Source organism: Jaculus jaculus, chromosome 6 (assembly GCF_020740685.1).
Source record: "Jaculus jaculus isolate mJacJac1 chromosome 6, mJacJac1.mat.Y.cur, whole genome shotgun sequence".
NCBI lineage: Eukaryota > Metazoa > Chordata > Mammalia > Rodentia > Dipodidae > Jaculus > Jaculus jaculus.
Genome location: NC_059107.1, coordinates 107531876 through 107557145, shown reverse-complemented (window position 1 = coordinate 107557145; position 25270 = coordinate 107531876). Strand labels below are relative to the sequence as shown.

The window sequence follows — 25270 nt, the reverse complement described above, 5'->3', positions numbered from 1 at the left end:
TAAACTACACCTTGTTCTTCAGCCAAGCCACAGCTGAAACCACAAAGGAACTGGGGAGATGAGCAAGAGTGCAGCTTCCATGCTGAACCTGGTAATCAGTGTCAGGGTGAAGGAGCAGACCCTGAGCATACTCAGCACCTTCCAAAGTAGAAATTCAGAGGCTCCTAGGAGTTCATCATTGAAGTAGACTTAAAACTCACTCACCACGGCTCAGGGAATTTTGTGGAAGAGGGGGCAGAAAGATTCTAAGAGCCACAGTTTGAGACATCATGCCCAGAGGCATTATGTCCCCCCTCAAAAGTAAATGACTGCTGCTCCCACATGCATAATCCACAACCCCAGAGATCATACCTGCAACTCCACTGAGGAGGGGTTCCCAGGGGAATGGGGGCAGAGATGAGGGAAAAGATGATATATCCACACAACAAAATATGTTGAAATAATAAGTAAATAAATGAAATAAAGAAAAGCAGGTAAGTTTAGGTAGGTTCAAAAGGATCACTCGATATAAATGATATAGGTTGAGATTACCTTCACATCATTCCATATTTCTTTATAACATTTATTGTTTATTTGAAGAGAACAAATTGAAGGGGAGTGCCCATAATTTATTTAGTGTTCCCACAAATGCCACATGTATTTAATCATATATTTATGCCATGCTGATTATATGTAAGTATATATGTTTGATGAATAATGGCAAAGCTAAACAGCTTAATTACCCAACAAAATAAAGTTAGTTAAGATGTGCACCACTAAAGCATTCTTTTTAGTTTTTATTTGTTAGAGACGGGGGGGGGGGGGGAGAAAGGAGGGAGAAAACAGGTACATCAGGCCCTCTAGCCACTGCAAATGAACTCCAGATGCATGTGCCACTTTGTGCATCTGGCTTACTTGGGACCTGGAGAATTGAACCTGAGTCTTTAGGCTTCATAGGCAAGCACCTTAACCACTAAGCCATCTCTCCAGCCCTGCCATTAAAGCATTGTAATCATAATGCTATATTTCGGAATGTAACAGTTTGGATAAAATACTCTATTGGGGATGCTTTCAATAAAACATTCTCAGCTGGGGCGTGGTGGCACATGCCTTTAAACCCAGTGGCAGAGGTAGGAGGATCGAGGCCACCCTAAGACTACATAGTGAATTCCAGGTCTGCCTGAATTAGATTGAGACCCTACCTCGAAAAACAAAACAAACTAAAAACAAAAACAAAACAAAAGTTCAAAACATTCTCTAGTAATTTTTTTATTTCAGTAAGTTATGCCCTTTCTTTCTTATTTCTGAGTCAAATAATTTTGTGGGAGACATAAGCTCATACTGGTAACTTGTGTAAGTCCTGTTTGCAGTTCAGAAACACCAACCATAACTAATTCTCAACTCTCATTAGGAAAATGAACCCAAGCAGGAGCTAGGGCACCACTGGCATTATTAACTAGCACAGCGTCCTAACATATAACCGCATATGGAGTTCATCATGGACTCTTGACATGGATAATTTTATAAATCTCAATCATTTGCACGAGAGAAGAAACCAGGTTAAATCTGTTAACCTCGTCTCAAAGCTAGTGTGCTCCACAAACAAGACTGGAATTCAGAGGCTGTTGTCAGGGAGTCATACAATCCCTATACCCCTTTTCTTTCCATCCAGGTTTTTAGCAAAGTCAGGGACGGATTTATGGAAATAGTTTGTTGCCCATGATCTCTAAATAGATGGCTGCTGACGAAATGTTTCCAAGTGGCACCACAGAGAATGTGCTATTCCAGTGAGGGTTTTGGTTTGGGAGTGTTTTACATTGTCTTTCCTCCTGGTAGCCTCTCCTCAGGGTTTTGATACGGGACCAGCCCTTTCCATAGTACATCTCAAAGAAATGAATTTTCATTTTCACTATAGAAATATATATATTTTAAATTCTCAAAATGCCCTTGAGCTAAAATAAATACTGCATCAAAAAAAATTTTTAAAGCCTTTTGAGGTTCACTCATGGGAAAAAAAAATCTTCTCATAGTTAGGCAAGTGTTTGGGGCTCTTTCAAAATGACTCTCCAACCTTGCCTTGGGTGAGTTTCTTCTTAGAGAGGTGCATGCTGTCTCTGGCTTTGCAAAAGCTCACAGGCCCAATGCAAAGCTGTCCTCCACAGTCCTCTGAGGCTGAATTTTCAAGGAAGGCTCAAAATAATGACAGTATCCTCCCTTTCATTACCACTAAAAAATAATGAGCTCTTTATATTTCAATGTTTTTTGAGCGCCACATGCCTCAAAGGCATTTGAAGGCCTGCACACATTCAGTGCTCCCTGCCAGCTGCGTTCTATCCAAGGCTGATGCTCATCAGTCAGGTGGGACTTAGGCCCTGGAGGGAGAAAACAGAACAAGGCAGTGGATCGCAGCACTGACCACTGCGGAAACACGCACCTGACTGTGGTGATGGCGCGTATCACATTCAAGCTAATTGAAAGCTTATATTTTTAAGAGGCGCTCCAAATGGACTTAACCTAATATTAAAGAATGGCTGGACAAAACCATCAGGTCTACCAGTTTTTTACCCATATAACAGTATGGGAAGCTGGGTCAAGTTTTTACAAATGAATTGTGTTCTACCTTGGCGTTCCTCTGTTCTCTAGATCACACTCCACTCCACCCTCCCTCCCTCACCTCCCCTGTGCATCCTCCCTGAGGCAGCTGTCCTGTGGGGATTGATGGGCTTTGGGGGAAAGAAAGGGGTTTAGGTTTTGGATGAGTCATCTGTTGTCCCGGTGATCCTGAGCTAATTATTCAGTCTCAAGTCCTATTTGCAAACTGGGGATTAGGACGCCCTGTGTCACGGGGATGCTGTGTGGAATAAATGGGATGGATCGTGTGCCTGTCTGGCATGGGGGTCGGTTCTCTGATCTTTTCCTTGTGATTCAGTGGACCCTGAGAATGGGTTAGCTTGTGAGCCTGGCTAGCCATGAGAATGTGGCAATCAATTACACATAATTAACCATCAATTTCAAGAGTTGATAATGTTTCTTTTAATCTATTATCAATAGCTTAGGAGAAACAGTAAACTCTTTGTTTACTAAGGTGCTCTAAAGCCTATAAAAGGTAAATAAATATTAACACAGGACAACTGATTCTAAGTTACAATTTATAACATATAATTAAAACATAGCATAACATTTTGAGATTTTGGTATTGAGACAAGCCCTTTTTGCACTAAAGCAAATTTGGTTTTGAATGTTCCTGTTAACCATTTGCCATTATCTTCCTCTGCTTTTGCCTTTTACTTTTCCACTTCCCAAGCACAGTCCTATTTCCACAGACTTGGTTTTCTGGGACAAGCTGCCTTTTGTCTTCTTTTTGTACAAATATTCATTATAAGGAAAAATCTTCTATAGGTCGAGAAACCCAAAGTATGAAACAAACCTTTCTTTTTAACCTCTCCCCTCTTTCTATGTAACTCAGGGGTTTCCTCGCCTTCCATTTAGCTTGAGCCAGGACCACTTGTGGTTCACTGCTGTATATGCCAGGCTAGCTGGCTTGTGAGCCGCCAGGGATTCTCCTGTCTCTGCCTCCCATCTTGCTGTAGAAATACTGGAATTACAGACGTGTGCTACTGGGTTTGACTTTACGTAAGTTATGGGGAGCTGAACTCTGGTCCTCGTGCTTGCATGCCAAGTGCTTTACACACTGAGCATCTCCCTAGCTAAAACCTTTAAAAATTAAAAAAAAAATGTATTACTTATTTGCAAGGAGAGAGATAGACAGAGAGAGCAACAGACAGAAAGGACAGAGAGGGAGAGATATATATGTGAATGTGCATATATGAGGTAGTGTGGGTGCAAATGTGGCTGTGTAGGTGCACCTACCTGGGTGCACATGGAGTGGAACCTTGAGTATTTTTCTCAGGAATGCCATCTACGTGTTTTGAGACACCTAGTCTCTTAGTGGACTGCAGCTTGCTAAACAGTCTAGACTGGCTGGACCCCAACACCCCAGGGGTCCTCCTGTCTCCACCCCTCCACCACCACCACCCCCCCCCCGCGGCTGTGATTATAGGCATGTTCACCTGGTATCAAACTCAGGTACTCATACTTGTAAAAAGGAAATAACTTACCCACTGAGTTAAATCCCCAGGCAGAAAACCATACTTTTTGAATGTCAACATGATGCTCAAAAATTTTGAATCATGGAACATTTTTGGACTCAATTTTTTGAAGTAAAGATGCTCATCTGGTAAAATTCAGTATAAATATTCCAAAATCTGAGACATTTCTGGTCCTAAGCAGCGTGGAAGCTCTGCTCAATCTGTATACATGTGAAGACCATCTGTAATTACTGTTACCAGATCTCTGGTCTACCCTGTGAGACAGGGAGACGAGATAGCCGCTCTGTTCCACGGAGGACGAAGAAGACATGGAGGTGAGTATGATACCAATATTCATTCAGCATCCATATGCCAGCCTCCATTCTGACTGCTTTATTTGTATTAACCTGGCTATATTTTTCCTCTTTACTGTTTGTATCTTCTTACTAAAATGTAAATGCTTTGAGAGTGTGAACTTGATCTGTGCCTTTTAATTTACTTATTTGCATGTGTGTGTGAGAGTGTGTGGTGGTTCTATTGCCCTTACAATGGTACACCAGCCGCTAATGGCATTCTTTGGTGTGTCTGCCTTATGTGGTTGGCTTGGGAACCGAACCTGGATTGGCAGACTTTGTGAGCAAGTACCTTTAACCACTGAGCAATCTTCTTAGCACCTTGATTTGTTTTTATTCATAGCTTTAGTTACAATACATGGAACAGTACAAAAGGCATTTAAAAAGTGTATGTTGGATGAATAAATTAGTCTTCATAACATTTATTTATTTTATGAGACAGAGAGAGAAAAAGAGAGAGAGAGAAATGGTATGCCAGGGCCTCCAGCTACTGAAATTGAACTCCAGATGAGTGTGCCACTTTGTGTGCATGTGTGAATCTGAACACTTGTGTTACTGTGTATATGGCTTATATGGGACCTGGAGAGTCAAACATGAGTCCCTAGGCTTTGTAGGCCAGCAACTTAACTTTTAAGCCATCTCTGCAGTCCCTTTATAACATTTATTAAGCCTAAGAGTAGGGGCTGTTATGATTGCCACCACACAGATGAGAAGCTGAGGCAGCAAAGGGTGTGATTCAGTAAGGCCCTCCCCTTTTCTGATTCCTTGTCAGATACTATGGAGGCTAATGTTATGTGGCAACTCGACAAGGCTGTAAGATGCCCACTTATTTTACCAAACATTACTTTGGACCAGTCTCTAAGGGTGCTTCCGGATGAAATTAATGTTTCCTCAGTGTACCGAGTAAAGCAGATTGCCGTCCATAATGTAGCCAGACTTCATGCAATCCATCGATGGGCAAAGATGAACAAAAAGGCTGGGAAAGAGAGAATCTACTCTCTGTATGAGGGTCAGGGAGCTGGGACACAGGTCTGCTGACTCCAGATTTGGAACCTACAATGCTGGCTCTCCTAGTTCCAGGCCTCTGACTCAGACTAGAGACTATACCATCAGTTCTGCTGAGTTTCATGGGACTTTTTTCATCCTCCATAATTATAAAAGCTCCTTATAACACATGGGATGTGCTTCTCTAGTGAACCCTGGATAATACAGATGGTCAGAGAGGTGGGGGAAATGGTTTGCCAGGGTCACATAGTCCAATCACTTTTGTTTGATTAGAGTACAACACTCTCCCTTATTTATTTATTTATTTAAGAGATAAATACACATACAACACAGATAACAGAGAGATGGTAAGAGTAGGGAGTGAGAGAGGATAGGAGGGAGGGAGGGAGAGGGAGAGGAGAGAGAGAGAGAGAGAGAGAGAGAGAGAGCGAGCGCATACCAGGACCTCTTACCACTGCAAACAAATTTCAGATGCACTCATGTTATGTCTAGTTTTATGTATTGGGGAATCAAACCCAGGCCTGTAAACTTTGCAAGAAAGCCCTATTAACTGCTGAGCCATCTTCCCAGTCCTCTCCCTAGTTTCTTAAATCTACTATCAAACTTAATGATTTCCTCTTTTCTCTTCTTTCAAATGTTCAATTCAGGAAGTGAATTAGCAACCTAAACTCAGAAATAGAGCCTGAGGTTCTTGGTTTTACTTTTCACTCCAATAAGCTCCATCTGTTAGATATTTAAATTAACATTTCTAAGAAATACAGGTTTCCATTGAGCCACATGCTCAGTATTTTTTTCACTTCAATTTTTGTTACTACATGAATGCCACCCATCCTTAAAAAAAATACAAATAAGCAGGTGACAAGTTGCTTAATCTATCTCTATTTGGGAGGAGACAATAACACTTAAAGATTGTAGAGACTGGTTCAGTAAAGCTCCCATAACAGTGGTAAGATGGCAGTAAAGGATATAGGGTATGCAGGTCCCACTTGGCTGTGGTACTGTGCAAGATAGGGAAAGCCTTTCCAAGTCCTTGAGTTATGCTCTGTAAGATCAGCATAAGAGTCCCCACCTCCCAGTGATGCCCTGCTGATATACATGAACACGCTTAGTACTAAACAAGCACACATACAATACATGTCAGCTACTCTGGTAGGTGTGGTAGTTTGAATGTGAGAAGTATATAGCCTTATGTGTTTGTAATTAAGCATCATACTTAATCCCCAGCTGGTGGAGCCTTTGGGAGATGGAGCCTTGCTGGAGGTGTGCTGCTGAGAGGGACCATTGGAGTGTTATATCCTTGCATGTCCGCTGCACTAAAGTTGCTGTTGCTGCTTCCTCCATGCTGATAATATGTGATGCCTGGCTACCTGCTCTGCCATGGCTTCCCTGCCATGACAAAACCTCCTGGAAACTGTAAGCCAAAGATAAACCCCTTCTTTCCACAACCTACTTTTGGTTGGATGTTTTGTCCCAGCAATGAGAAATGTGATGGTTAAGTTTATGTCAACTTGATCTGTTTAGGAATCCACAAACATTCCTCATAAGTGGGTCTCTGAGGTTGCTTCCAGGAAGGATTAACTAAAGGAGGAATCCTCCCTCCAGGGTGAGCTCTTCCCCCAGAGTGGGTGGCTCTCCGAGGGGGGCTTGATCAAAAGAAGCTCTGGGAAGAAAGGTATTCATCTCCCCTCCTACCTGGCTGCCGGTGCTGTTTGCTGCTTTCCAGTGTGGACCAAAGACCAGCATGGACTGAAGAGCAGCATCTCTCTAAAACACCTCCAGGCCTTCAGTGCTGGATTGGGACTGCTGAGGCATCTAGCCTCGTGGACTGAGCAGCTACCGGGTTCCTTGACTCTCAGGCCTGTGATCTGCTGTTGCTGGACTGTCATATGATAATGCAATAAATTCCCTTTTAATACAATTCATTCTATTGGTTCTGTTCCCCTAGAGAACCCTGACTGATTCAAGAAGGTAACTATTATAGTAGGCATGGGCTAATAACTTTCAAATGAAAAGAATCCATATTTCAAAAACCTGTTAGCAATAAAGTGGCCAGCTAAAAGACTACAGTTTTCAAACCTCCTTACTACCTGATGGAACTATTCTAAACTTTGGCCAATAAGATAGACGTGGAAGCATAATGTAAGACCTTCTATCAAGTCTTATAGATACAAGGCCTGCACTTCTATTTCTCCATTCTCTTTCCAGGAATGCAGAGGCAATGGCCAGAGTTCCAGCAACTATCTCAGACTATAAGGACAAATGTTGTAATTGGATTTCTCCAAATGATAGGTTAGGAGAAGCCCAATTCTTTTTTTTTTTTAATTTTTATTAACATTTTCCATGATTATAAAATATATCCCATGGTAATTCCCTCCCTCCCCACCCCCACACTTTCCCATTTGAAATTCCATTCTCCATCATATTACCTCCCCATTACAATCATTGTAATTACATATATACAATATCAACCTATTAAGTATCCTCCTCCCTTCCTTTCTCCACCCTTTATGTCTCCTTTTCAACTTACTTGCCTCTGCTACTAAGTATTTTCATTCTCATACAGAAGCCCAGTCATCTGTAGCTAGGATCCACATATGAGAGAGAACATGTGGCGCTTGGCTTTCTGGGCCTGGAGAAGCCCAATTCTTAAATGGTTTTAGGTAACATCAGCACCAGACCAGAACTACCAAGCTTTGGACTTCTCTTACCAGTAAGAGAATATAAACTTCTATTTTGTTTGTGACATTATTTTAAGTACTTCTGATACTCAAGGCCAAGCAAATCTTAAGGCTTCTGCTGTTTCTTCTGGTAGCATAAACCCTAAGCAAAGACTTCAACCCATTTTGGGACCTTGCTTTTGCAAATAGAGGCAAAACTGGACAAAAATATAGAAACAAGAGCTGCATGTCTTCAAAATCTTTCCTCCTATGATGGCTAATCTTGTCAAGTTGATTGGATTAGCAAATGCTTAAGAGATTAATAAAGCACATCTGTGTGTGTGTCTTTGAAAGTATTCTCAGAGACAATTAAATAAGGGGAGTCACCTGACTTGAATGTGGGTGGCAACTATCCCACAGGCTGGGGCCCTGAATGGAAAAAGGGTAGAACAATATGGGGAAGAGGAGGAGACCCACTAATGCCGGTGTTCCCTCTCTCTTCCTGGCTACCATGACGTCAGCAGCTCTGCTTCACCATTTCCTTCATGATGCTACGCCTCACCACAGCTGCACTGTGACAGGGCCAGGTAAGCATGGATGGAAACCTGAACCAGAATAAATCTTTCCTCCTTTGAAATGGTTTCTCTCAGGTATTTGTCTAACTCACCCTCCTGTTCAGAACCACTCTTGGTTGAGAAATGCTCCATTTACTTATTTATTTATGTTTATGTGTGGGTGTGTATATATATGTATATATATGTGTGTGTGTATACACGTATGTATATATATATATATACACACACACACACACACATACATACATACATACATACATACATACATATTCTGGTATATATATATATATATATATATATATATATATATATATATATATATATATATATGTATATATATACCAGAAGTTAATGCAGGCTGTCTTCTTTGCTTGCTCTCTGTTTGATTCAGCTAGTGTAGCTGGCCAGCTTGCCTCAGGGACCCTGTCTCTGTCTCCTGAGCCCTGCGATTACAGGTGGTCCCTTAAAACTACGTGCAAGTTGCAAACAAACCATCTTGTGCATGTGGCTTATGTGGGTCCTAGGAAATTAAACCAAGGCCCTTTGGCTTTGCAGGCAAATGCCTTTACTGCTAAGCCATTTCTCCAGTCCCACATTTTATTTTTAAAACTCTCATTTTATAAAAGTTTATTTATAGGTTCATTTACCTAACAATTATCAATGAAGCACTAAAAATTCATCCAATTATATTTTATAATCATGGCTTCTTAGAAACAAATATATTTTGTAAATTAAGATATTTATATTTCAGGTTTAGTTTGCCTTTGCCTGTACAGAAAAAATTCAAATAATCTATGTCCTCAAGTGTAATTTTTTATCATTAGCACAAATTAATATTACTCATTTATCATGATGTTATTTCATTCTCTTTTTAAAAAGTGATTTATTTATTTAACAGAATTGGAGAGCAAGAGAGACAGAGAGAAAGAGAGAGAGAGGTAGAAAGAGAGAGAATGGGCATACCAGGGCCTCCTACCCCTACAAATGAACTCCAGACATACTGCCCAGTATTTTGTGCATCTGGCTTTACATGAATATGGGGGAATCAAAGCCAGGCTGTCAGGCTCTGCAAACAAATGCCTTTACTACTATACCATCTCTCTAGTCTCTATTTTATTCTCTTTTAAAACTGCTCAGAAAGCTCTAAAATAGGGCTGGAGAAAATCCTTAATGGTTAAGGTACTTGCCTGTGAGACCTAAGGACCCAGGTTTGATATCCTGGAATCCACATAAGCCAGATGCACATGGTGGCGCATATGTCTGGAGTTCATTCGCAGTGGCTAGAGACCCTGGAGCACCCATCTTTTCTCACTCTAATAAATAAATAAAATAAAAACCCTAAAATAAATTTGGATTTAAAATATACTTATAAAGCTAATCATTGGGCTAGAAAGATGGCTTAGCAGTTAAGCGCTTGCCTGTGAAGCCTAAGGACCCTGGTTTGAGGCTTGATTCCCCAGGACCCACATTAGCCAGATGCACAAAGGGGTACATGCATCTGGAGTTCGTTAGCAGTGGCTGGAAGCCCTGGCACGCCCATTCTCTCTCTCTCTCTCTGTCTCTTTCTCTCTCTGTCACACTCAAATAAATAAATAAAAATGAACAAAAAAATTTTTTAAAGCTAGTCTTGGTGGTATATGCCTTTGATCTCATATATCTATCAATTTAATAGAGAAGCTGAGGTAGAAAGACTACCATGAGTTCAAGATCATCCTGGGCTACAGAGTGAGACCCTGCCTGAAGAAAAAATGTGACAATAAAGTGCTTGATATTGTATATATGGAAGTACAATGATTGAAATGGGGAGGTAATATGATGGAGAATGGAATTTCAAAGGGGAAAGTGTTGGGGGGGGAGGGAGGGAATTACCATGGGATATTTTTTTATAATCATGGAAAATGTTAATAAAAATAAAAAAAAATATTTTCATGGCTTATTCCTAATTCCACCGTACAGCACCACTGATATTAGTTTTTTTTTTTTTTTTTTTTCGAGGCAGAGTCTCACTTTAGCCCAGGCTGACCTGGAATTCACTATGAAGTCTCAGGGTGGACTCGAACTCACGGCGATCCTCCTACCTCTGCCTCCCGTGTGCTGGGATTAAAGGCGTGCACCACCACGCCCAGCAATATTAGCATTAAAAAAAAAAAGTAGCTTTAAATTATTTAATTTCTCATGGTGACATACAGTACCTTAAGTAAAGAAAAAAATCAAATAAAGTAAATTATTGCAAAGGAGGACATATAGATATACCCATGTAAAAAAGTGATTTTAATATAATGTCATTAATCAAACAATTAACTAAAATGAAATGGGGAGGGGGAAGAAAGGCAATAATAGAGCACCTCCCTAGTATGTAAGAGCCACTAGGTTTAAGCTCCAGTTATGCCAATGATGATGATGGCGATGATGATGCTGATGGCGATGATGATGATGATGATGATGATGGAGCTAGGCATGGTGGCCCATGCTTTTAATCCCAGCACTTGAAAGGTGGAAGAGTAGGATCACTGTGTGTTTGAGGCCAGCCTGGGACTACAGAATGAGTTCCAGATCAGCCTGGGCTACAGTGAAACCATATCTCAAAGAAACAAACAACAACAATAATAAAATAAACAATAATAATAATAAAATAAAAAAGAAAAAGAAAGCCAGGTGTGGTGGCACATGCCTTTAATCCCAGCACTCGGGAGGCAGAGGTAGGAGGATGGCTGTGAGTTCAAGGCCACCCTGAGACTACATAGTGAATTCCAGGTCAGCCTGGGCTAGAGTGAGACCCTACTTTGAAAAACAAAACAAACAAACAAACAAAAAAAAAAAAAAAAACAAACAAGAAAGAAAGAAAAAGAAAAGCAGAAGTTAAGCACCCAGAATATAGCAAATATAAACTGATCATGTTCCAGAACGGCATTTTTAAACAAAATATTCAAAAATTGAAAAAAATGTACAGATCTCATGGCAGGTAAACAGTAATTGAGAAACTTACTCTTTTTTCTTAAACATTCTAACTGCATGTGTATGTGCTAACTGCATGCATACATGCACACATGTGCACACACATATGTGACCACTAAAAATTCAGAGGGAGTGGCAAAGAAATGCGGTGAGCACCTATGGGAAGAACCTCCAGCTGCACTCTAGCTTGGACCAGGTTTTAAAATGAGCAACACTTCCAAAACCTTGCAGAGGAAGAGCATGCGCTTACCGTGTAGAGCTCGTTCAGAACCTTCATTAAGTCCTCATGAAGTTGGAATGCAATCTCTTTGCTCTGTAATTAGGAAGAAATTAAGAAAGAATGTTTTAAAATGTAACAGAAAGCTTGTTTCTAAATTTTGTACATCTTTAAAAGACCATTGACTGAAACTAGAAAGGCGTAAATAACATGATAGAAAACTAGTATGTCCTTGATGTCATAAAACACCGTCAACCCAACAGCCCTTTCTGATACCCAGGAACGTGTCCTAATGCTAAGCACATGTTGGACAGAAGCAAATGAATGTGGAGCCTGGATGGCTTTGCTGCCAATCATATCAGACTTTATCTGGGATGGGGGGGGGCAGGGCAGCATGCCTATTTAGATGGTGAGCTGTGGACTAAGGAAGCATGACAGCACACGCCTGTAAGACCAGCACTAGGGAGGCTGAGGCAGGGAGATAGTGAGTTCCAAGCCAACCTGGATCACATAGTGAGACCCTGTCTAAAAAAAATTAAGAATCAAACAATAATAACAATAAAAAGGGATAGATTTGAGCACTCAGTTTCCCTCTTCAATATTATCACAAGGGAATTTTGCACTGTGAGTCCCACAACAAAGCAAAGTTAGAGGAAATTAATTCTCACTGTCCAAAACAATGATTTGATTGATGACAGCTTTAAGCCCTTTTGAAGGTGACAGATGGTAAGTTCAGGTAAGATCAGCAACACACTTCGACTTCTGTACCTGCCTTGTTTCTACGGAGACAAAACAAGAAGTCCTCCTCTTCCCTAGGCTCACTGAGAAAGTCTGACAGAGGGATATTTTAACATTGTACTCAGGAAAGTCTGTAAGTTATTTTAAAGGAAATCGGGGCTGGAGAGATGGCTTAGAGGTTAAGCGCTTGCCTGTGAAGCCTAAGGACCCCAGTTTGAGGCTCGATTTCCCAGGACCCACATAAGCCAGATGCACAAGGTGGCGCATGTATCTGGAGTTCGTTTGCAGTGGCTGGAGGCCCTAGTGTGCTCATTCTCCCTCTCTCTCTCTCTCTTTCTCTCTCTCTCTGCCTCTTTCTCTGTCTCTCGCTTTCAAATAAATAAATAAAGGAAATCATATCCAAACATTGTTTTTTTCTGATTTGCGTTAACTCTGTAGTCAGCTGCAGAGAATGGAAAACTAAAAATAAAAACAAACCGTGAGTGTGGCTTTGACTACAGCGTGAGGCAGAAACAAGAGCACGTGGTGGTGCTCCCACCGAGCCGTGAGCTTTGAGGGTGGAGAGGACCTTCCCCACACTGCCTGCATGCAGAAGCTCATGGTGCTTGCTGCTTGGATCCAAGAGCAAAGCTGAACTCTGCATGTGAGAGCTGTGGTGGTCATGACAGGGTGTCTGCTGGCCACTGTGGAAAGGGCGCACACGAAGGTCACAGACACGTACTCTTAAGAAAACACCGTGACTCAGAGGAAATCGGGTGCAGTTGCACATGCGAGGTCATTGGGTCACATCACACACACACACACACACACACACACACAAAGGTCAAAGTTGATGAAGTGAAGGTTCATGGGAGAGGAACACTACTGGGGGATCTCAGTGGATAAAGCACTTACAACTCAAGCTGGAGTACCTGAGTTCCATCCCCCGACCCCCATATAAAGAGCTGGAAGCTATGGCAGGCTCCTGTAATCCCATCATGCTGATGGTGAGATGGGAGACAGAGACATCAACATGTACACAAACACACACACAAACAAATAATTTAAAATATCAATAATTAAAAAACACTATTGAGCTGGTCATGGTGGTATACGCTTTAAAACTTTTTTTAAAAAATTATTTGAGAACAACAAACAGAAAGAGGGAGGGAGGGGGAGAGAGAAAGAGACAGAGAATGGGCACACCAGGGCCTCCAGCCACTGCAAATGAACTCCAGATGTGTGCGCCCCCTTGTGCATCTGGCTAATGTGGGTCATGGGGAATCGAGCCTTGAACCAGGGTCCTTAGGCTTCAGAAGCAAGCACTTAGCCACTAAGCCATCTCTCCAGCCCTGGTGCATGCTTTTAATCCCAGAACTCAGGAGGCAGAGGTAGGAAGATTGCTGTGCGTTTGAGTCCAGTCTGAGACAGACCACATAGTGAATCCCAGGTCAGCCGAGGCTGGAACAAGACCCTGCCTCAAAAACAACAAACAAATAAAAAAACTTACTGGTCCAGGCAAGCAGGCTTAGGGGAGGTGGAGGTAGGAAGATTGCTGTGAGTTTGAGGCTAGAGGTAATTCTAGGTCAGCCTGGGCTAGAGTGATACCCTACCTTCAAAAACCGAAAACAAAACAAAACAAAACAAAAACACTATTCTAAGATGCTGGAAGATGACATTAGAGCCATGTGCGAACATGTGACAGCTGTACCTAACTTGAGAAATTCAAATTGGTTAGCAGCACTTGCCACTGGGTTGCTTTTGTTCTTTTGAGTGCTGAAGACAGTGTTGCATTTACCAAGCCCTGGGATTCTAAAATCTCTCAGCTGGAGCTAGGGACTTTAAGTTTTGCTGTGTTCCTGGTATGTGAGGATGGAGACTATGAACAGCTTCCAAGCAACAGGAAAGCTACCCGTGTTCTCATGTAGTCAACTGAAACTCATTTCTTTGCCCTACGTTGGCTATTCTGAATGTATACATTGCACTACAATCTCCTAAGGCTTTTAGCTGCGTGTTATTTTAATATCAGGTTTCATTCAAGGCTCTGGGCCACCAGTTTAGAACTCTTTTAATGGGATCAAAGGCCACCAAGTAACCCTGCTCAGTTACCCATATTTCAGGTAGTAAGTCCAAAAAAAAGGGTTTTTTTCTTGACTAAGATTTCCGAACAATAACAAAAAATCCCGTTGGTTCAATTAACTTCAAACCAAGCATATTTAAAGACAGAGAAAGACTTGGTCTTGAGGATACAAGGGTCCTCCAGGAAAACCTTGACTAAGCATCTTCAAACAAGCAAGATGATTGTTTGCATGTCCTAAATCTTATAAAACTTCAGGTAATGAGGTTCAAAAAACCTGGCATAGACTTACGTTTTAAGTTCACCTTTCACCAGAGGCCTTGAACTACATCACGTTTGTCTGGGCAAGGGCAGTGCAGCATAGTGCTCAAAAGCTCTGGGGGGTGGAGAGGTTTCTGAGTGGTTAAAGGCACTTACTTGCAAAGCCTGCCAGCCCAGGCTCAATTCACCAGATTCCTCACTATCCATGTAAAGCCAGGTGCACAAAGTCCCACATGTGCCTGGAGTTAAGTTTTCAGTGGCACGGGGCCCTGATGTGCATACTCTATCTCTCCTTGAAAATAAATAAATAGCAATAATTAAAATTATACACATATATAAAAGCTCTGGAACTGGGCTGGAGAGATGGTTCAGCAGTTAAGGCACTTACCCTCAAAGCCTAACAACCTGGGTTTGCTTTCCCAGTACTTACGTAAAGCCACACGCAGGAAGTGGTGCATATGTCTGCAGTTCCACTGCAGTGGCTAAAGGCCCTGGTGCACCCATTCTGTTTCTCTCTCTCTCTTGCGCCATATAAATGAATGAATGAATGAATAAATAAATAAATAAATGTTTTTAAAAGCTCTGGAACTGAAGACCTAACTTGAATACTTTGGCTCTCCCTATATATCAGTTTCCTAATTTATAAAATGAATGGAAACCCCCTTGACTGAAATTCCTCTGAGCTCCATGTAAGAGGTACTCAGTAGAAACTGTTTTGACTTGATTCTTCTTTTAAAATTTAATTTTATTTATGAGAGAGAGAGAGAAAGAGAATGGGTGTGCCAGGGCCTTCGGCTGCTGTAAATGAACTCCAGACGCATGCACCACTTTGTGCATCTGACTTATGTAGGTCCTGGGGAATTGAACCTGGATCCTTTGGCTTCAGAGGCAAGTGCCTTAACTGCTAAGCCATCTTTCCAGCCTTGTTTGATTTGATTTTGATTTTCCTCTTCATTTCCCTTGGCCTTTAGATCTCCCCAGATGTTCTCTAGCTGTGAAAGGCTCCCCAATTACTGTACTCAGGCCCATGAGTTTTCAATGTGCCTATTTACTCATCCTGTGCATATATTAAACTCACCTTCCTATGTTTCATTTTCTTGGGGTGCTGACTACTAGTGGTATTGAATAACTTAATAAAGTACATATTAGAAAAATGAATCATTCCTGAAGCCAGCTATATATAATTCATGAAAGAGGACTTTAAGGAGCTGGCTCTAGTGGGAATTTTTGGGATCGTGAAAAACTGGTGGGAAGTTCTTTTCAGTAGGGAAACCTTTGGCTATCCTTATGGCACAGCCAAGTTTCTATCTGTTCATTCACAGTCACAATCCAAACCTGGTCAGGCCTAGTAAGCAACCTTGAAATCAACCATTTCCTTACCATCACTCTTTTTTTTTAAGACACGGTCTTGAGATGCAGTCTATGCTGGTTTATAACTCACTCTCATCCTCCCTCAGCCTTGTGGCAGCTGGGATGACAGTTATGAGCCCAGCTCCACCACCATTCCTTTAGTCTGCAGATGGTGTCCTGCAAGTGGACCGAGCTCTCAGTGCTGGTTTCTGTGAGTGGTGTGTGAAACACGAATTCAGACACCTTCACATTCACAGATCTTGCATTGGAGACATTAAGTTACATTAAGATAGTCAAAAGATTGTGGGCATAGCCCTGGTCGTCATGGCGTTGGAACAATGACAGGGTTACTTCACGCTATTCCAGTTTAAATATGCCTCCGATCGATTACTGAAACAATAAGAAGTGATAGCTTCTTTTAAACTCTAGATCCTCAAAGAAGTAATCTTTAAACCAAAAACACAGATGCTGGGGCACCCTGAGTGTATAGGCATACTAAATGCATAAACTGAAATTTTACTCTTCATCAATTTTTTTTAGTTAGCATATAAAATAAATGAGTTTTTTTGAAAATACCTGGACTGTCCATCAAAATTCAATAGAGTATCCATGTCTCTAGATTCATTTCATTAAAAGTTTGAAAGCATTTGAGCAAGAGCTACTTTATAAGAAATGATATGGATCTTAAGGCAACACAATGAATGCTGTTTTGCATAAGGAAAATATTATGAAGCTCTAAGTGTGTAGAATTCATATATTCTATTATTTGAGAGTTGCTGATTAAAATTACTTTTCTGTAGAGCAGAACTCCCCAATTGCTTCAGGTACACTGTTAGAAAGAAGACCCCCGCCCCTTTAACGTAGCCATAGGAGTTGAAATGATGAAAGACTTCTAGTGTGTTTCAGGACTCAGACTCAAAAGGTAAGGAAAATGGCCAGAACTGCAGCCTAGTTAAAGTTCACTGAAGATTTTCTAAAAAAAAAAATAAATAAATAAAATTATATATATATATATATGTATGTATATATATATATATATATATATATATATATAAAATTAGTTAAATTCCAAACCTATTTCTAATTATTTACTATTTGTTGCCATTTTGATGTTTCAGACATATCAGATATAAGCTCAAAATTAACATTTCCAAAGTCTTCATCTTTGTCATTATGAAAATGAATTAAGACTAATGAAGAATATTAGAAAAAATAGGACAGGGGACACGATAACCAGCATTATGACTTATTCCTTCAAGTATCTTTATCATTGGTCTGAGTCATAATCATTCTATTATAATCAAGTATATCTTTCTATTCCACTTTTCCAGTTACCATCATCTTTTCATGTACTTAGATAATTTTCAGAACCATTACAATTTGATTCACTATAAATCAATTCTCCTTCCTTCTCTCTACTCAATGTAGTCCTACATCCCATTCTGTGAACATACTCTTATAAGTTCACTTTGTCCCCTGGAGAAAAACAGACCTGCCATTTATAGTGACTTCATAACTCATTCATTTATCACCACCTCAGGGCATACAATATAGTGAATAAGAATTTAGAGTCAAAAATCAAAGTGCCTGTGTTCAGACTACCTTGTTACAGTCAAGTTCGATAGATTTATGAGGCCCTCCGATTTCTCATTAGCAAAAAGGAGATGCTTAAGAGTCTCTGTCATGGGGTTTTACTTGGATTGTCCTTATTAAACAACATACAATCTTACTGTTATTATGCTTACCACATCCTTTTCTCCTCCTAATCCTCTTTGTACCCCCAGGTCTACTTGGGTGCTAGACATGGAATAAATGTGACCTGGAGCTGACTTCAGCCCTCAAGAGCTCGTGGTCTCACGGAAGAGCCATGTGAGCTGCATTAGCCCCTTGGTGTTGCTATACTAAAGCATGAAGTACGTGAGGCTGGAAGGTTTAAGGACATAACATGGCTCTGCTGTGATAAGGACTTCATAGCAGACAGGGCCACTGGGGTGGGGGGGGGTTTGGAGGAAGGGACCATGCTGCCAGGCAAGAAGCCAGAAGGCAGCCAAGTCGCTCTCCCAAGAGCACAGGGGTGCCACCAGCACTATCTTAATCCCGTCTGTGGGCACTTCCCCAGGCCCTAAGGACCTCCCCTTAGGTGCCACCTCCTCTCACATGGCCACACCAAACTTAGGGGATAAATGCTCCACCACAGTATGTGTTTAAAAAAAAAAGTCCTGGGCTGGAGAGATGGCTTAGTGGTTAAGCGCTTGCCTGTGAAGCCTAAGGACCCCGGTTCGAGGCTCGGTTCCCCAGGTCCCACGTTAGCCAGATGCACAAGGGGGTGCATCTGGAGTTCGTTTGCAGAGGCTGGAAGCCCTGGTGCGCCCATTCTCTCTCTCTCCCTCTATCTGTCTTTCTCTCTGTGTCTGTCGCTCTCAAATAAATAAATAAATAAATAAATAATTTTTAAAAAAAGGAAAAAACCTCAAAAAAATGAAAAAAAAAAAAGTCCTTAAGTAAGTGCCACCCTTGGTAGGTGCTGGCCAAATCTCTATTAGTATAGGCCTGATGTGTACCATGGAACACTCCCGAACGGAAAAGAGACAACAGAACAAAGAACATAATTAATATAAGCACATGAGGGTACAGCAAGCAACCAATCAAGTGACCTGTGTGGTTGGATGAAGTGGCTGACTCAGAGTGCCTGTGGCTGCTCACAGAGGGAGCTTTCAAGTAAATCTATGGTGATGACCACTCGAGGAATTCTGACCTTTTGCTGAGTCAGAGCGGCAGTGAGAAAGAAAGAGGAAAAAGCAGATTAAATATTTAATGAGAGCTTCAAATGGTCTTGGTGTCTCATGCTCCGTTGGTTTGGGATATACATGCTGGTTGAAGGGGTCAGGCCATGCTTCCATGGGGTGTGTGCTTTTAAGTGTCTGAAGTGAACGCTCCTGTCTATATGAATAGACTCCTTTAATTCATGTAAACTCTGGAGACCGAGGCAAGAATCTTTCCCACTAGGCCTAACGGGGAATATGGGTTGGCTTTAACATCTTGGGCAAAGATGCTGGACAATGTGTACAGTGTTTCCCATGTTCCCTTCTCTCTGCCAAGGGTTTCATTTATTTACTTGAGAGAGGGAGAAAAAGACACACAGAGAAAAAGTGAGTATACAGGTGTGCATATCCTGCCATAGCCTCCCAAGTGCTATCACAAGCATGACCCACTATGCCCAGATTTAAGTTGTGTGCGTGTGCGCGCACATGCATGTTTATATATGTCAGCTCAAGTGAGGCCAGAGGTCAGCAGCAGCAATTTCCTCACGTACTTTCTACTGATTGTTTCTACATAGGGCCTATCATAGAACCTGGAACTCATCTAGCAGGTTAGATTAGCTGGCCAGCCTACCCCAGGGCTCCTCCTGTCTCCACATGCACAGCACTAGAATTAAGATATGTACTCCTGCACCCAGCTTTTACAGGGGTGCTGGGGATTCAAACTCAGGTCCTCATGTTCGGGCTGTGAGCACTTTACTGACTGAGCCATCTCCCTGGACCTAGTTTTGATTTTAGTAAGTATAAAATCTTTAACAGGGTTGAGGAGATTGCTCAGTGGTTAAAGGCACTAGCTTGCAAAGCTTGATGGCCTGGGTTTGATTCTCTAAGTACTCATGTGTGGAGGTTTGATTCAGGTATCCCCATCAGCTTAGGTGTTCTGTATGCTAGGTTCCAAGCTGATAGAGATTTGGAAATTAATGCTTCCTGGAAGCAGTGTATTTCTGGGGGCAGGCTTATTGGTATTAGAGCCACCGCCCCCTTGCCAGGGTTTGGCACACTCTCCTCTTCTTGTTGTCCACCTGATGTTGGCCAGGAGGTGATGTCCACCCTCTGCTCACGCCATCATTTTCTGTCATTGTGAACTTCCCCTTGAGTCTGTAAGCCACAATAAGCCTATTCCCCCACACACAACAAGCTGCTCTTGGTGGGGTGACTTCTGCCAGCAATGTGAACCTGACTACAACACCATGTAAAGCCAGATGCACAACGTGGTTCATGCACCTGGAGTTTGCAGCAGCAAGAGGCCCTGGCATGTCCCTTCCTCTCTTTGCAAAAAAGTAAATAAATAAATAAACCGTAAAAAAATCAGAGCATGGAATTAGTCTCACAATGCATTTTACACAAGGTGGGATGGGTGTGGTTATTGGTATTCCTTTAGATAAAGCTCCATACTGTTAAAAAATGAGAGAAAACCGAACCATAGACACAGGGGAACCAAGCTTATGAAACAAGCCAAACTTCAACCCTAAAAGGAAACATGTGGAGCACCTTCTAGAAAACTTGCTAATGGAACTGACAGGCCAATGTGACACTGCCCATTGAAGTAGAAAAGATCACTCAAGTTTGTCAGTGACAATGTGAATAGTCTAAGGCACTTATCCAAGATCACCTGCAACCTCCAGATACAAACAGTACTTGAACAGACAGATTTAATAACTTGAGACTGAAATTTAAAATCCTATTTTATCTTTCCATTGTTTAACTTGTCAAACACCATATCTTTTCTTGCTAGCGTTATTTATTCAAAATCATAATGAACTGGCAATACTTTTTCCATGGCCTAAGTGGATAATCAGTTAAGTATAAACTCTAAGTGTCTCATATAAATAAGCCTTCTCAATTAAAAGCAGAACAAGTTATAACATCTGCCCTAGTCCATAATATAATTGATTCAAAAACATCAGAAATATATTTTCTGGTCTTTTTTTTGAAAATGTTCAACTTTAGGCGAGAGAATAGCTTAGTGGTTAGGGTGTTTGCCTTCCTAGGGACTCAGGTTCCATTCTCCAGATCCCACGTAAGCCAGAGCACAAGGAGGCGCATGCATCCAGTGTTTATTTGCAGTGGCTAGAAACCTTGGTGCGCCCATTCTCTCTCTGTCTCTAATAAATAAAAATAAAAACTTTTGAAAAATGTTCAACTTTACAAAAACTTAAGTCAACTTTACTAGTAACACATTTCCATATGTTTTCTTTCCTTTTATAGTAGACAAGACCTCATATAGCTAACCTAGGGTGGCCTCAAGCTAACTATGTAGTCAAGGATGATCTTGAACTCCTAACTCTTTTGCCTCTACCTTCTGAGTACTGGAATTACGGGTATGAGCCACGATGCGGTTCTGGGGATGGCTTTCCACATGCTAGGCAATCATCCTACCAAACGAGCTCTTCCATACGTTTTCTTAACAGAAGCAGCTGGATCTTAAAATTCTTAGTAAAGGCACATCACTTTCTTTCCTTCAACAGCTGGGACAACAGGGGTCCTGAGGTACACTGCTCCCTAGTGTGACTCACCACTCACGTCTATGGCACACTTAGCTGGGCCGGTGACAACAGTCTGTGGTGAAGCCAACTGGTGCGGAAAGCCATGACTCACGTCTCAATAGCACCATGGCAAGAGAAATGCATGGGCCTTCTATAAAAATAAACCAGAAAATAGGAGATGTGCTTATTTAAAAGTCACCCACTGCGTTAGTAAGCAAAAGGCAGAGGTTTGTGAAATACTGATCTAAATTCATTCATGTACTCAGTCAAGCATTTGCCCATTTTCACCAGTAATTACTGAATCCTTTCCATGTTACAAACACAGAAAAGTGAGAGGGAAACAGAACAGTTTAAATGCAGTAGAATTATGCTTACTCAAATAATGTAAATAATGTAAATAAAACAGTCTCTATATCACTCTTATATCAACCCCTCATTTTTGGTTTCTTGAAAGACCTTTTATTGAGAATTTGAATACATGAGCATACTGTAATTTGAACACAATCCTCTCCCATTACTCTTTTTTGTTCCCCCCTTATCCCCCCATTCTACTGAGCCCCCTCTTCTGAATAGAAAGAGTAGTCCTTTTTCCTTTCTGATGTCTGATTTTTTGTTTGCCTCCATCACGTATGTTATAACGCTGATGGGCTCAATACTGTATAGGTCTTGTGGAGGCAATGACGTCTACTGTGAGGTCAGGAATGCAGTGGTTAGTTCATGTCCAGAGGACAGTGCCCCAAAGGACGCCTCCCACCCTGTGGCTCTTACATTCTTTCCACTGTCTCTTCTGAAATGCTCCCTGAGCCTTGGAGGACATTACAGAAGCACTGCATTTAGTGCTGAGCTCTTAAAAGCCTTTCTTTTCAGCACTTGATGAGTCTTGAGTCTTCTCGGCGCCCACAGCCATCTCTAAAGAGCAGCGTCTCTGACCATCACTGCGAGCAGCACTCATACTTTCACCGTCACCTTCTCCACGTTCCTTGGGCCCTGGTGGGTGTGGCAGAGATGTCTCATCTGGTGTTGAGCCCTCCACTGTCACGTCTCCTCACTCACTTATGAGTGTTGAGCCTCCCTAGGAGCCACTGCCATGTGACTGCATCAGCGGCTCGACTCTAAATCCTTAATTAAAAAAAAAATTATTTATTTATTTTCAAGCAGAGAGAGTATGTGTGTGTGGCGGGGGAGAATGGTAATGCCAGGGCCTCCTGCCACTGCAAATGAACTCCAGATGCAGGTGCTACTTTGTGCATCTGGCTTTACGTGGGTATTGGGAATTGAACCCGGGTCGTTAGGCTTTGCAAGCAAGCACTTTAACCATGCAGCCATCTCTTCAGGATCAAACCCTGAATTTTAAACAAACTAATTCATCTTCAAGAATTTAACCTGCTTTATAAACTTTCTTTCTGAGACTGGTGGTTAGCTTATAGCCCCATCTCAGAACTATAGCTGGTTAATTGACCTACCCTAATATGGTAGTTTGAATAGATGGCCCCCAGTATATTCAATGTTTTATTAGTTTGTAGTTGGGATCTGCAACCACCTGGCTGGAGACAGTGTCACTGGGCGGACCTTAAGGTGTGGTGGGGGGTTTGAGATTTCAGTCTAAAGATATATAAAGTGTGCCTAGCTGGAGTTCCTGAAGTGTGCTGTGCTGTGTGGCTTTTGGCTTGTGCTTCTCTCTCTCAGCTTGGTCCTGTGAAAGCAGGCCAGCTTCTTCTGCCATCATAGAACTTCCCCGCGATCTGAGAGCGTCAGTAAATATCCTTTCCTCCATACCTGCGCCTGGTCTGGAAGTTCATCTCAACGAACCTGAAGCTGTCTGCTACACCAACTAACGACAGAAAGGTGGAAAAGGAATATAAAAACAAATTCCTATGAGTAGGTGTTCCTTTCACCATGAACTTAGCTTACCAAATACAACCAGAAAAATAAAAGCCAAAAGCCACAACAAACAATACTCAACAAAATAAAATAAAGCCAGGCACGGTGGTGCACACTTTTAATCCCAGCACCAGGGAGGCAGAGGTAGCAGGATTGCTATCAGTACGAGGCCAGCCTGAGACTACACAGTGGATTCCAGGGAAGTTGGGGTTACAGCAAGATCCTTCCTCAACAAACAAACCACACAACCAACCAACCATAGTGACTACTGGGTAATTGTATATGATAGGCATTTACTTGAAAGGGGAAGACAAACCAAACCACCACCTAAATTTTCTACACAGTCCCAGGGTCAGAGTATATGAATATCTTCAACTTCTCAGAGATGTTTCCTCATCTGTAAAATGGAAAAGATTATGGAGCAGATTTGAAAGGGTTGTAAGGATTAAATGAGGTGGCACTTGGGCAGAGCTTAGCAGAGTGGCTGGCACACACGGGGCACTCGTACATGTTAGCTCTCATCACCATGACGCTGTTGTCAGCATGGCAAATCCTCGCTTGATCTTGTTGAAGTGACTTTTTGTTTTTCTAAATACAGTCTATTCATATTAACTTTTAAATCAGAAAGTCTTAGGTAATCAATTCAGCATGTCAAAACTCATGTTTTGGAGTATATAACTGTGCTTATGGTAGTTCATCATGGAGGAGAAAATTCATCTCTGAGGATACTGCAAAGCTATGACAAAGCAGAACTCTATTTCTGAGAAAGATTTCAGACTGTATAATTGTAAGGTCTGCCTTAGGATAAAGTAAAAACCTGTCTCCATTTAAGTTCTGCCAAGTGCCCTTAACTCCTTGTAGAGAGGTGCTGAGTGCCTGCATGACAGGCCCTCAAACATCTGGAGACAGCCATCACATCCAGCTAAGACTAACTTTCTCAGCACAAAATATTCCCAATGTCTTTGTTTCTTGTATGGCACAGTTTAAAGAGAACAGACTGAATTCTCCCTCTCTTGCAGGTAATTTCATTGTTTTGCAGCTAGTGGTATTAAGGGTGCTTCCTTTCTAGTTGAGGTTAGATTCCAGTCCACTTAGGAGACCATACATGCTTCTTAGAGATTTTCAGCAACTTCAAATTGCCTTGTTTTGTGGAGCCAGTCCACACCCAGATCTGTCATTATTGTAAGCCTAAGAATCCTGGCATCATAAGTGTCTTTTCTTCTTCCCCAGTTGGGTAAAGAGTCATCAGCTAAAGGAGTAGAAATTGTAAGAAAATCTCATTTGGATGGATTGAATAGCAAGAGGCTGGATTTAAATTACCGGCAGGCCTCTTATAAAACAACAGAAATCAATCCAATTCATTCGTAGGCTCTCTGGATGAGAACTTGTGAAGATGGTATCATTCCAAGGGTGGAACTCTGCTCTGGCCACAATTCACATAACAGGACAAACTTCACCAATTAGATGATTTAGTCCGTCTACTTCCTCTCGAATCCTCACCAGGTTTCTTCCACTGCAATTCACTGGAAGCAAGGCTTTTAACAACACTGGCCATGTGTTATCTCCACCTTTCCATCTCTCTCGGCACCCTTAGTTGCTGTTGTAGTCAGCTCTCTGTGGCTGGGACAAACACCCAGCCAGACACAGTTTATAGGAGGAACGGGTTTATTTCAAGCATACAGATCCAAGGGAAGTCCCATCAGTGGCTCCCTTTCACAGATCTAAGCAAAAAGAAACCACCAAACAGCCAGCGCCACAAGCAAGCATGAACGGCCGCAGCTCAAACTGCTCTCTCCACACTTTGGGGCTGGAATCAGATCTACCCCAGTGAAATCTCCTCTGGCAGCTGC

At 41.8% G+C, this 25270-nt stretch overlaps 1 protein-coding gene across 2 annotated transcripts in view; it reads right to left on the bottom strand.

Moving 5' to 3' along the window:
• The window catches only part of Srgap1 (SLIT-ROBO Rho GTPase activating protein 1), a 308516-nt gene that overhangs the window by 127664 nt on the left and 155582 nt on the right, over positions 1-25270 (bottom strand). For both annotated transcript variants that reach the window (XM_004650052.2, XM_004650053.2), the window contains exon 4: positions 11863-11925. In XM_004650052.2, the coding sequence (XP_004650109.1) occupies positions 11863-11925 (63 nt within the window). The remainder of the gene's footprint in view (positions 1-11862; positions 11926-25270) is intronic.